We start from the raw sequence: 14,298 nt of genomic DNA on the forward strand, positions 1-14,298 counted from the left end.
TTGGAATGAATTAGTCCAAAGGAAGAAAATATTCTTTCTACACCGGCAGAAGAAGCTACTGCTTTTAAAAGTGAGATTATCACTTCCACAGTCTCTGAATCCAAGTGCTTAAGTGAATTCCACCAGTTCACTGGTGTGACTTTCTTTAAAACATCAGCAAACATATATTTCTTGAATGGTTCACCCTTAGCTCTGAAGTTTATTAGTTGGTATTATTGAGGGACGATTGCTGCATGTCCATGTGATAGCTAACTCCTTTTTTCAGCAGTTAAGGTTTGACCCTGGTATTGAGAATATTTGCAAGAAAATGAGCTGGAGATAGTGCTTGTCTGATTCGTTTTTTTAATGTTTGTGATTTAACTGTCATTGCATATTTCTCTTTTTAAGATCTCACTCAGTTCCTTCCAAATTTCAACAGCGTCAGCAATAAAACAGCTATTTCCCTGCATTTTGTTCAAGGCTACGGAAATAGGCTTCAGGATACTCGGCATGTGTTCAAACATTTCTCTTAAGCCCAATGTTGAGAACTTTGGCTGTGACTGTGAACAAAATCGTGAAAAAATAAATGGCACTAACTGTCATTGGATTAGGCCAGTTCTTGATATAGTGCTCAAAACAGTCCACTACTGAGTTCCATCGCTCATCTTGTGGGAGAGTTAGTTGGTTCCTCCCACTTTTTTCAGAGCAGCTGCTGCAAAGTGGTTGTTACGGAAGTATTTTGCAATTTCAACAACATTAGCCTTTATTTCTGGAATACTGAAGTCTTTGACTAGGAGGTGCATCAAATGAGCACTGCAACTGTATGTTATTAGTTTGGGACTCTCTTCTAAATAATTTCTTCTCATCTTGGATACATTTGCAGTATTGTCTGTGACCAAGTTGCATACTAGACATTTGAATTTTTTTCTACGGTTTGTTATAGCTTTTACTGCTACTTCTTGTAAGTATTTTGCTCTATGTGCATTTCCTGATGTATCAGTTGTTTCTATAAGGAAGACATTCCCTTCTTCTGTTGTCACACAAGCACATACAACAGGATCATTGTGGACATTGCTCCACCCATCAAGACTCAGGTTAACAATTGCACACTGCTCAATTTCTCTTTCATACACTTTATCCAGCAATTTGCCTGCGACATCTACTCTGTTGGGTGGACTGTATCCTGGTCTTAATGACTGAACCATGTTAATGAAGTGTGGGTTCTCAATCATACGGAAAGGAGAGTTTGTTGCATAAACAAACCGGGCAATTTATTCATCAATTACCTCTTTTTGTAATCTGCTGGTTCTTATCACAAACTTATCTATGGTTGTTTCTGGATGATGGAGATTTTTTTCTTTTTCTTTTTGCTACAGGTGATATACTGTGGCTATGTGACATACATGATGTGACTGAAACACTATCATTGGCAGATAACTCTGAAACTATAGAAAATGATGGTGATCTTGAAGGTGGATAGTCTTCAGAATCCTGTATGTTGAGGATGGATTCTCCTAAACAAAATAAGTCAATGCAGTACCATACTGCTCATTTAGTATTACTCATTGCATTCACTGACACTCAGTACTACTTTAAAGGTGAAATTGTAAAAGGAAGTTCTGCCTATTTCAGCTATTTATTTTTTATCACAACTGCATCTAAAATGATAGTACGATAGAGTAACAACTATACTTTTTTTTCTCAAACATGAGAATTCAAGAATAGTCCAGAAGGAAGACAAGCAGTCCTTAAGAAAGAAGTATGAAATAAAAAAGTTTACCAACCTGAAGACCCTGTGTGTTCAGACATGTTCCTTTCATCATCTTCAACGCAACTTTCTCCTGAGAAGGAACACTTCTCATGATGTTGTTTCATTCGGGTAATCAGGCCTTGCATTTTTTTGTTGCACTGTTTGCATTTTGCATGCGTGCCTGTCTTACCCACAGGTAGAGGAACTTCATTAAAATATTTCCAAACTGGGTCTCTCTTACGGCCTGCTGCCTTTATAGGTTTTCCCTTCTAGTGAGAGAATGGTATAGTAGATCTCAAATCAATGAGAAGGCTACACTCAGAAAGACCACAAGACTTCTGGACTATGCTGCTCAAACAGTTTCACTTTTGTTTCTACTGCCTGTCCCTCCCTTCTCACATTTATCTCCAGACTTCTTCCCCTTGTCCAGATCTATTCTGCCCCCAACATTGAACTTTTTGAAAATGTGCACGTTTAGAGAGAGGTAAGGGATTAACTCTGTGTACACAAATTTGCAGAGGGACAATAGGGTTGAGGTCTGTTCTTTCTAACCTCTATATTATTTATTTATTTAAAATATCTTTGCTGTTAACAAGCGTGTTATCTCTGGTGACACAAATCCAGTTTGAGAACTGCAAAACTAAGCATCTCTAATGGTATCTTCTAGATTGAGCACTGAGTCCATTGGGTAGATAGAAAGATTAACCTAAATAATCTATACAGAAGCCCCTGGAACCTCATAAAATTGGGTCCCTAATCCATGAACTGTTGGAACTCATTTACAAAACTTTTCTTAAACATTACATGAATATATTGTTTCATACTATAGAATTTATAATCCCTTTTCCATGAGGAGATACCTTTTGAGCTATAATGTATCTTAATTAAAACTGTCTTTAGATAGGTTTTTTCCTCAAAAAGCATCTTATCAAAAATCTAATTTTAAATAAAAAACACCTTTATTTATTTTATTTTTTAAATAATTGATTTTTATCCACCCTGGTATTTACTGTTCCCAGAAGCCTGAAAGGCAAAAACTCTGTGGGCTCTATCCCTAGGTGAACTCCTTGGTTGGTTCTCCTCTGTTCACTGCTCACTAGGTTGGCAACTGGCTGCCTTTTTATAAGGCTGCTGGCTCAAAGCAAGTGACCACAGGTCTGGGCTTCCCAGCCATGGCTGGGTCTGGGCCACTCTGGCCATGCTTGAGGCTGGCCCGTGCCGTGCCACAGCAGAATTGGGGCCAGAGGAGGGGCACCCTGCGCCCTTGCTGCATCGAATTGTGGGCCAGGCTAGCTGGGGGCCGGGGAAGGGACGCCCCTCCACCAGCCGCGGCAGGTCCCCAGGTGGGTTCCTTGAGCACCTGCGTGGCACTAAATAGGCTGCTGCGCGGCCGTGCAGCTTACAGGGAACTGAGGTGAGAAGTGAGGGAGAGGACTTATAGGACAAACAAGGACACATATGCATGTAATGTCCAATTAGTTACAGAAAGACAAGTGAACTTAAAAACAAATTACAGCAATGAGTTACCACTTGTTGGTGGAATACGGAGTTGTTGGGCTGGTCTACGCACAGTTCTTGTCCTGATTTAACTAAATTGTATTTAAATCAGTAAAAAACTGTGTGTAGACAAGTCTTTTGTCTATATGGTGATGTGGCAGAGATGAAACTGGGGATTTTTGTAGCATACCTGTGAGCCTGCATGGAATTTCTTTTGGACTGTAGGTAGGATGAGAATGTGTACAGATGTAACTCGTATTCTTGGGGCCCTGGCCTTGGGGAGTCTAGTGATTCTATGTTGCTGTACAAAGTGAGTTGGCTTCTGTTAGTTATTTTTGGAGCAGATTGGGGATATTGCTGTTTGAGGTCAGTGTGTACGGTAAGATGTCTATACATAAATGCACTTCCTCTTCACTAAATAAGCATAACCAAAATATACGCATGCTGTATTTCACTAAAAATTCATCATGTGACAAGAGAATATTAATTAAATTCATATCTATCTCTCATGCAAATTGAAATCTGTAAATGAGTGCTTATTGTTCTGTGCCCTCTCCTTCCCCCCAATATACTAACTCAAACTCTTAGTATTTTCATCCCTGGAGACAATGTTTTTTTTAAATGCCTGAAGACACTTTATATTTTGGATTTGCAAGAAACTTTCCCTGAAGAAGAATGACTCAAGCTACTGGAATGGTAGTCACTGATTATTTTGAACACTTGTTTTTGAATGCTGCTACTCCTCCATCATCCTGATAGTTTTCAGTTGCCTGCAGATGCTGTTAGAAGTTAAGGGTACATCTACACTTCAGTAAAAAACCTGTGGCACCAAGTCTCAGAGCCCGGTCAATTGACTCAGGCCAGCTGTGGCTCTGCTGTGGGTCTTTTATTGCAATGTAAACATACCCTGAGTGTTTCACAGTGGTGTTATGCTCATGGCTCGACATATGCCCCTAGGCTGAGACTAACTGTGGTAAATGTACAATGTAACTAAAACTACCATTTAACATTTTTTCTGCTTTCTTTCATCACAGAAAAAGTGTCCTATTCTCTACTTAAAATAGATATGTATCATCGGTAAATCAAAATCTCTCCCAAGAGTTAACAGAATTTCTTTTTTAATTATTATATCCCCTTCACCAGATTGTAATTAAAAACTGTTTAGATATTAATTGTATCACAGTAGAGTAGATGATAGTGCTGGCTCTTACTACTATGTTTGAAATAGAGGGATAGTTTTGTTCATTTGTTGACTTTTTAGTCAACACCATTTACTTCGTGTTTTGTTTATTTCCATTGTCAGAGGAGACTGCAAATTTGAGTGATGCTTTTATTAAGCCTTCTTCAACCTAAACAAATCTGTTACGTTAGGTATAAGAATCGACTTCCGAAACATTTTTCTCTACTTAAGAGTTAATAAAAAATTGGGCAGACAACTTTTGGATATATATTTTTAGACTTTTAGAATTTTTTTGACAGGTCCTCACGAGGCAATTAATAAAACTTGGTAGCTGCCAAGTTTTAAGTGCAGTAATAGATTTTAAAAATGTTTGCAAATTGGCTTCTTATTTCTATTCTTTGCTTCTTACATGTGGAAAGAGATTTCTACTATAGTTAAAATATATTATTCTGGAGATGTGGGAAAAATAGTTGACAATAGATTTTTTTGCCAGCTTGAATGGTTTCATGGTTAGACTTCAGGGGATTTTGATGACTGTAATGGCCTGATAAAACTAGGAAGGTGTATAACATAACCTGTGGCATTCAGATTAGATACATTTTCAAAGTAATACGTGTTGGGACAAACCATTTTGAAACTAATTATAATATGGATACTAAATTAGTTGCAACATTTAAAGCAAAGATCTATACACTGTGGCTAGTCACTGCACTTTCGTCCTCCTTTTCTATAGTTTTGTCCTGTAATTTTTGAAAGAACTAAAAGATTTGATTGTATTTGTTGTGCAGTGGTATTATACACAGTTAAACATTCCCTACATTCCACTTCTTTTAATTTTTATATTTCAGATTTACAGTACATGAAGCAATTTATGCTTCTGAAGTTTGTAAATTGCTTTTAGGAGTCACATATTGAAGGCTTAAGTTGACAGTTGAATCTCTTTTTGAAAATTTGGTCCTGCATGAGGAATCTCACAATGTCACTCTTACACATCTGCTTTTCTGGGTAGAACCACACTTTAAATATTTTTCTTCACATTTCTGGTGAAAGACTGCGTTGAGGGGGACAGGATGAGTTAGGAAGGACAAAACAGAATTTGCAGGCATGAGTCAGGATTATTTAAGAGGCTGGGTCTAATACCCTCCATGTTTAAGTTGTAAACTAGTAGTTCATCGAGTAGTTTGTTTGTTCTGTACAAAGTCTTCCCTTCCTAGGGTTAGTGTTCTGGCTTTTACTTAAGACAGATCAGGATTCCATGATTTTAAGAGTTGTTGCTTTGCCAAGACTGAAATAGCATCCATCTTTCCAAAACAAAAAGAAAAAATCATGAGAAGCAAGGGACTTGAAAGCCTTCTAGACTCAAAATTGCATGTGCCTAGATCCAGCACTCGTAGAGATGTGGCCTGTGAGTCATCTATGTTCAGGCATGAGAATGAGCAGGTAATTGCCCTCAAATGAAGCAATGAAAACAGAATCTGAATATATCCAGGTCAGTACAGTGAGCAGCATGGGAATTCCCTTTGGATGTAGGGGAAGGGCTGTGTCTTACAAGCAAACTGAAATCTTAAATATGCAGTAATATTATATTACAGGGTGTGTTTTTTTTTTGAGAAACTACCATAGTGTTGTTTTTTTTTAAACAACCGTGTATAATCTGTTTAATTAGTAGTAAAAATAACTACTTTTTTTTTTGTGATAGCTGCCATCACTAGTTATTTTTGTCCATTGCAAACAGAGGTAAAATATCCCTCAGTGGAAATATATTGGCGGGCTGACTGCACAGAAGTGCAGGTATTTTTTAAATTCAACCATCTTGTCTTCCATGATTTTATTTCCATAATTTTGATGTTAAACTATGATATCCTCCCCTTAGCAAATATTGGGGTAGAAATTTAGATCTTCAAAGAGAAAGAAAAAACATTTCAGTGAGTTCCATCTGCTACATTTCAGTCATCTTTGTACTTGAGAATAGTTATATAGAGTGAATAATGGAAAGGTTCCATAGCTTCTCTGAATTGGCTTTCAATTTTGTCTGTTTTAAGTTCATTCTTTTGATCTAATTAAAAATGGTTTCCTCTGACAAGACTCATTGCTGTTTTCTTTTATTAAATTTAAAGTCAAATCATGTTGCCAGTTTGAACCCCAAAATGTGTAGAGCAGAATCTAGAATCAACAAGGGTGTGAGGCAAACTAAAATTATTCAAAAAAAGAACAGGAGTACTTGTGGCACCTTAGAGACTAAGGCCTGGTCTACACTAGGCGTTTATGTCGAATTTAGCGCCGTTACATCGAATTAACCCTGCACCCGTCCACACCACGAGGCTATTTAGTTCGACATAGAGGTCTCTTAAATTCGACTTCTGTACTCCTCCCCAACGAGGGGAGTAGTGCTAAATTCGACATGGCCATATCGAATTAGGCTTGGTGTGGATGGAAATCGACGCTAATAGCTCCGGGAGCTATCCCACAGTGCACCGCTCTGTTGACGCTCTGGACAGCAGTCCGAGCTCGGATGCTCTGACCAGCCACACAGGAAAAGCCCCGGGAAAATTTGAATTCCTTTTCCTGTCTGGGCAGTTTGAATCTCATTTCCTGTTTGGACATCGTGGCGAGCTCAGCAGCACTGGCAACGATGCAGAGCTCTCCAGCAGAGATGGCCGTGCAATCCCAGAATAGAAAGAGGGCCCCAGCATGGACTGATCGGGAAGTCTTGGATCTGATCGCTGTGTGGGGCGATGAGTCCATGCTTTCCGAGCCTCGCTCCAAAAGACGGAATGCAAAGATCTATGAGAAGATCTCTAAAGCCATGGCAGAGAGAGGATACAGCCGGGATGCAACGCAGTGCCGCGTGAAAATCAAGGAGCTGAGACAAGGCTACCAGAAGACCAAAGAGGCAAACGGACGATCCGGATCCCAGCCCCACACATCCCGTTTCTACGAGGCACTGCATTCCATCCTAGGTGCGGCCGCCACCACTACCCCACCACTGACCGTGGACTCTGAGGATGGGATATTGTCCACGGCCGGTTCCTCGGACATGTTAGCGGACGGGGAAGATGAGGAAGGAGATGAGGAGGACGAGGCAGTCGACAGCGCTTACCAAGCTGATTTCCCCGACAGCCAGGATCTCTTCATCACCCTTACAGAGATCCCCTACCAACCGTCCCCAGCATTTAACCCGGACACAGATTCAGGGGAAGGATCAAGCAGTAAGTGTTTTAAACATCTAAACATTTATTTTTAACAGAACTGGAATATTAACAATAACAACAATGTGTTTTTCATGATTTGTTTGCCCTAGGCGCTTAACTATTCAGTCCCAACTATTTAAAAAAAATCTAACAATGTCCGGTTTTGCATGATTCTGCTGCCCAAGCCGCTCCACTCCTTAGTCCCTGCCAGTGCAGCTATATTAAAATGCGGTCTATATGTCCGGGGATAGAGCTGCAATCCTCCAGGGACATCTCGAGGAAGCTCTCCTGGAGGTAATTGGAAAGCCTGTGCATCAGGTTCCTGGGGAGAGCGGCCTTATTGGGTCCTCCGAAGTAGGAGACGTTTCCGCGCCAGGAGATTCTCAAGTACTCCGGGATCATAGCCTTGCACAGCATGGCGGCATACGGCCCTGGTTTTTGCTGGCTTTCCCGAAGCATTCGTTCTTTATCGCTGTCTGAGATCCTCATGCTTGTGATGTCGCTCATGATTACCTGCTTTGAATTAGGTAGGGGACTGTTAGTATTGGGACTGCTTGCCCGTTCCTTTACAGAACTGTAACCGCCGGTTTACAGCCACGCGGTGGAGGCGTGAGAGGGGCAGCATACAGGGATCTTTCCCTGGGACAGCCGCGAGGGGGTGGGCCAGGGGCAGAGTTCATGCTTGGCCGATTGCTGGCAGCAGAGATTGGCATTGCTTTCAATGTGAAAGGAGGCCAGTGCTACTATTAAAGTTTTAAGCAGCCACAAGTCTACGGCTTACCATGTCTGCCTGCTACAGAAATTCCGGTGTCCTGCCCCGCTTCCCAGATCGGCAGTGCAAGACCCCAGGCACTGAAGGCGAGGTCCGAAAATTCGACCTTGTCCTGATTGCGCATATGATAGGTGCAGTGCATGGTCTGGAATTCACTACCTTTTTCTCATTCCCACAGCCACATCTGCGACTGTCTCCCAACCCAGCCTGGCATCACACTCCCAGAGGCTAGCGCAGATTAGGCGGAGGAAGAAGAAGACGCGAGAGGACATGTTCTCAGAACTAATGGGCTGCTCCCGAGCCCAGGCAGGACAGCAGAACCAGTGGAGGGAGAATTTGTCCCAAATGCACCGGACACACATGGAACGTGAGGAGAGGTGGCGGCAGGAAGACCAGCAGGCGACTCAAACGCTGCTTGGACTTATGAGGGAGCAAACGGACACGCTCCGGCGCCTTGTTGATGTTCTGCAGGAACGGAGGCAGGAGGACAGAGCCCCACTGCAGTCTATCAGTAACCGCCCTCCCCCGCCACCAAGTCCCATACCCCCCTCGCCCAAAGTCCAAAGAAGGAGGGGCGGCAGAGTCCGTGAAAACTCTCACTCCACCCCTGCAGACTGCTCAAGCACCAGAAGGCTGTCATTCCCCAAAATTTGAAAAGTCCTTTCCTTCCCGCCTCACCCAAGCCCCCGTCCAAGTTTCACCCCCCAGTTTCATGTGTGGTTGTTAATAAAAAATACGTTTCTGTTCATTACTGTTTCCATCATGTTGTTTTGGAGGAGAGTCTGTCTGAAGGGGGGGAAGGGGCTTGGTAATTGGACAGGACAGTCACCTTTAGCAGGGTACAGAGGCGGGGGCAGGTCCAGCAGCAGGGCACATACACAGTGCAGTGACTAGTTACCCTGGTCAGTCTGGGAGGTGGTTTTCATGTTCTGTGGGGGGAGGGGCGGGGGGAGGTTGCTCTGTGACTTTGTGGCGGGGGAGGGCAGTTACAGATCTTATGCAGCGGTCCTTTTCCTGGATCACAGAGCCACGCAGCAGGGGATCTGTAACCCTCCTCCCCCTGCCATAAAGTCACATAGCCCCCACATACACGCAGTCCCGCTCAGGAGGGCTGGCAGGCTCCGTTGAAACAACCAGTCCACCACTGCGAATCCTGTCATTCCTGGAGTTTAGAAGCATCATTTGCATCAGTACACCCGCTCCCCACCACAGTCTGCGTCCCAGGTTTAAAACATTCCCGTGAAAACAGTAATAAAGACAACGGTGTTCATTAACAAAATAAAACTGATTTTATTTTTTTGGAAGGGGGTGAAGGGGGTATGTAACTGGAGAGGATAGTCAACATTAACTGGGTAAAGAAACGGGGGCAGGTTCAGCTTCTCTGTACACAAACTGAAAAGTCACTGGTAACCGTGCTCACTCTGGAACCTAGCTTTCAAAGCCTCCCGGATGCACAGCGCGTCCCGCTGGGCTCTTCTAGTCACCCGGCTGTCTGGATGGGCGTAATCAGAAGCCAGGCTATTTGCCTCAACCTCCCACCCCGCCATAAAGGTCTCCCCCTTGCTCTCACAGAGATTGTGGAGCACACAGCAAGCTGCTATAACAATGGGGATATTGGTTTCGCTGAGATCACAGCGAGTCAGTAAGCTTCTCCATCTCCCCTTGAGACGGCCAAAAGCACACTCCACCACCATTCTGCACTTGCTCAGCCGGTAGTTGAACAGTTCTTTTTCACTGTCCAGGGCGCCTGTATAGGGCTTCATGAGCCAGGGCATTAGCGGGTAGGCTGGGTCCCCGAGGATCACTGTAGGCATCTCCACATCCCCAAGAGTTATTTTGTGGTCCGGGAAGTAAATACCTTCCTGCAGCCGTTAAACAGACCAGAGTTCCTGAAGACGCGAGCGTCATGAACCTTGCTCGGCCATCCGACGTTGATGTTGGTAAAACGTCCCCTGTGGTCCACCAGTGCTTGCAGCACCATTGAAAAGTAGCCCTTTCGGTTGATGTACTGGCTGGCCTGGTGGTCCGGTCCCAGGATAGGGATGTGAGTTCCATCTATAGCCCCACCGCAGTTTGGGAATCCCATCGCGGCGAAGCCATCTATGATGACCTCCACGTTTCCCAGGGTCACTATCTTTGAGAGCAGTACCTTAACGATTGCGTTGGCTACTTGCATCACAACAACCCCCACGGTAGATTTGCCCACGCCAAAGTGGTTTGCGACTGACCGGTAGCTGTCTGGCGTTGCAAGCTTCCAGAGGGCTATGGCCACTCGCTTCTGGACAGTCAGGGCTGCTCGCATCCGGGTGTCATTGCGCTTCAGGGCAGGGGACAGCAACTCACAAAGTTCCAGGAAAGTCCCCTTCCGCATGCGAAAGTTTCGCAGCCACTGGGATTCATCCCAGACCTGCAGCACTATGCGGTCCCACCAGTCCGTGCTTGTTTCCCGTGCCCAGAATCGCCGTTCCACAACATCCACATGACCCATTGTCACCGTGATGTCCTCGGCGCTGGGTCCTGTGCTTTCTGACAGGCCTGTGCTACTCTCAGACTTCAGGCCCTCACCGCGGTGCCGTAGCCTCCTCGCCTGGTTTATCTGCATCTGCCTCTGGGAAAGGTGGATGATAACCTGCGAGGCGTTGACAACGGCCACAACTGCAGCGATGGTCGCAGCGGGATCCATGCTCGCAGTGCTGTGGCGTCCGCGCTGTCACTGACCAGAAAAGTGCGCGAACTGATTTCCCGACGGCGCTTTCAGGGAGGGAGGGAGGGCGGTAGTGACGGACGGATGACGACAATTACCCAAAAGCACCCTCGACACATTTTTTTTACCCAGAAGGCATTGGCGGCTCGACCCAGAATTCCAATGGGCAGCGGGGACTGCGGGAACTGTGGGATAGCTGCCCACAGTGCACCGCTTCCAATGTCGACGCTTTCCCCGTTAGTGTGGACTCACAAAGTCGAATTACTGTCCTTAGTGTGGACACACAAGTTCGACTTTGCAATATCGATTCCACATATTCGATTTAAGTGAAATCGAACTACCCTCGTAGTGTAGACATACCCTAACAAATTTATTTTGTTAGTCTCTAAGGTGCCACAAGTACTCCTGTTCTTTTTGCGGATACAGACTAACACGGCTGCTACTTTGAAACCTAAAATAGTCTGTTTAAATAACTTTGAGAACTAGTGCTCAAAACTGAATAAGCTTAGTGACTGTAATGGCTTGGTGTGTTGTCTAGTATGTTGTGGATTTTAGATATGGGATACTTCAAAACGTGTTATATATTCCAATATTCCTCTTCATATTCCTATACGTGTGTGTGTGTGTGTGTGTGTATATATATAGAATATATACACTAATATTACAGTTTGGGCTTGATTATATGCATCCTGGTATAAGCATACCACTTACTATTGTGATATTCTCAGATTAGTTTAGTATGTATTTATTATTTAGAATGAAGAACTATCCAAAATATACAGGATGCTTTTCAAACAGAGATAGATAATACCTGGCTCAAGGACAGTACAGTCTGAAACATCTTGATTATTATAAAGATTTTGTAAGTAAAGCAGTTTGTGGTCAGTACTCAGAATGGAAACAGATTCCATGCAAAATAATATTTGGTGATTCAGTAACTGGCATTCATCCTTTTCAGTAATGACCCAATGGCCTGGGTTAGTGCTGAAGGGCATTGGTGCTATTGGAGATACCTTTGAATTAAGACACAAAACTGAGGTCCTAACCTCTTTTGGACGTAAAAAATCCAGTAGCCTATTAATGATGACATGCAAAGGAGGGGAGGTTTATGCCCGTTTTAATTCATTTTGACTTATGAGGAAGGCCTGAAAGATTTAAAAAAAATACACAAACAAAAAATCCTACTTGTTTTACATTGGGCATCTGGGTGTTTTTTTTCTATCCTGGAAGGAAATGAAACCTCATCACTGAGAGGGGAAGTATATTTTGTTAAGTGTTTAAACTGCTTCAGACTTGTTTTTTATACCTATTTAACTCAAACACTTGGGGGAAAAGGATCCCTCTTTAAGGATTCAACACCAAATCTCCTCTGGTATCTGCATTCCACATTGAAATCATCCAAAAAGAAGACTCAGAAAGAATAGACTTGATGTTCTTCATATTTTTATGAAGCTTAAACCAAAAAGAAATCCATCCTCCAACAAAAAAAAAAATTGTTTTCAGCGTTCCTTTATATACACACCTCTACCTCGATATAACACTGTCCTTGGGAGCCAAAAAATCTTACCACGTTATAGGTGAAACCGCGTTATATTGAACTTGCTTTGATCTGCCGGAGTGCACAGCCCCTTTCCCCCCTCCCCCCCTCCGAGCACTGCTTTACCGTGTTATATCAGAATTCGTGTTATATCGGGTTGCGTTATATCGGGGTAGAGGTGTATTATAAAGAAGTGCAAAACACAACAGTCTGCTTTGAACTTTGTCTAATAGGAGTGCTAGTCGTAGCACGTTGGTCAAATTCTAATTTCAGTATTTGCCTGAATTCCCCATTTAGTTTCAGTGGATAAAATATTAACTTCCTATTCTAAAATATTTCGTAAGTCGTGTACTGTTGGACAGCTCTTGTGGTCCCTTGAGGTTGCATTTCAGCTGTGGATGAAGTGATTGTGTGTATGGAATTATTTGAATTGAGAGATGCTATGTAAATATACTGTATTGTCTAGATTTTATTTTTTTTTATTTACTGTCACTTTTCTGAAAAGGGAGAATCTGCCAAATCTTATGTAATGTTCATTTAAAGCTCTCTGAAGGGATTTGCCCTGTCAAACTGATATTTTTAATATCAACATTAAAGATGACAAAAATAGAGGGAAAAAAACTCTTATTGTCTCTTTCTTTTTAGAGAGGATCTGACGAACTTCTTTCAGGCAGTGTACTCAATAGTCCGAACTCTAACATGAGCAGCATGGTAGTTACTGGTAAGTGTTTCAAAGGAGAAATCTAACATTATATCTCAGAATCTTTTCCTGTTTACAAGGGGGAAATAGTAAAATTAAAATAGTAAAAGTAGATTCCATCCTATTGTACAAGAATAAATTGTTGGCATGCACCAGACTTTAACAACCCTGTATCTACATTGAAAGACTCAAAAAATATTTGAATGAGTAAACCAATTAAATTAATGGAAATTTACAGATGATGAAACAATTCTTAAGGCTGGGGAACTGGATGGGACATGAAAGAAATTACACTTTTTAATATGGAATGAGTTATGCAATTCTCTTCAAATTAAGGAGTGATACAGAGCAAATAATGGCTAACAGGAACTGCTATAGGAATTTAACTTTGTCATGTGTAGACATCCACATGTCTGGGCATCCCTGCTGGATTAGCCTGCTCATTTCACAGTAGTGGAGTAACTTTATGAATAATTAAAATTCTAATAACCCTCAGCTAAACTGCCACAGCACAGACTCTGATCCTAGTTCACTGCCTTAGTATGGAAGCAGCTTTAGGCTCACAGCAGCACTTCAATGCAGCGTGTGTTAGTGTTCCTTTGTCAAACTGCTGGGGACTCCAAATAAATTGGCTTTTCAGTAATTGAAACTTGTTCCCCTTTCTTTTATAACTTCCTTACAACTATTTCAGAGTGTATCTGTCAAAGGAGCTTTGCTCGGCCTGCTGTTTTGGCACACCTACCACTTAGGTCTTTCATTCTGGTGGCAGAGTGGTTTAGTTCATACCTCTAGTCTGTTAGTGGGTGATCTAAATAGTTGTAATCAGAAGACTTAGCTCACCACTTTACTGTGGTAGGTGAATTCTCCACAGCAGTGCAGCAGCGTGGTCTAGTAGCTCCTACTACCAGTGGACCATATCAGCAGTAATCCTGCAGTAAAAGGTAGCACTTTCCTCCCTGAGTGCTAATGACTGTGGCATAGCTTTAAA

At 42.7% G+C, this 14,298-nt stretch overlaps 1 protein-coding gene across 2 annotated transcripts in view; it reads left to right on the plus strand.

The window, feature by feature from the left end:
• Positions 1–14,298, plus strand: part of PTBP2 (polypyrimidine tract binding protein 2) — an 83,241-nt gene that overhangs the window by 12,709 nt on the left and 56,234 nt on the right. For both annotated transcript variants that reach the window (XM_065409029.1, XM_065409030.1), the window contains exon 3: positions 13,256–13,331. In XM_065409029.1, coding sequence (XP_065265101.1) covers positions 13,256–13,331 — 76 coding nt within the window. The remainder of the gene's footprint in view (positions 1–13,255; positions 13,332–14,298) is intronic.

Source organism: Emys orbicularis, chromosome 8, assembly GCF_028017835.1.
Source record: "Emys orbicularis isolate rEmyOrb1 chromosome 8, rEmyOrb1.hap1, whole genome shotgun sequence".
In the NCBI taxonomy this organism is placed as follows: domain Eukaryota; kingdom Metazoa; phylum Chordata; order Testudines; family Emydidae; genus Emys; species Emys orbicularis.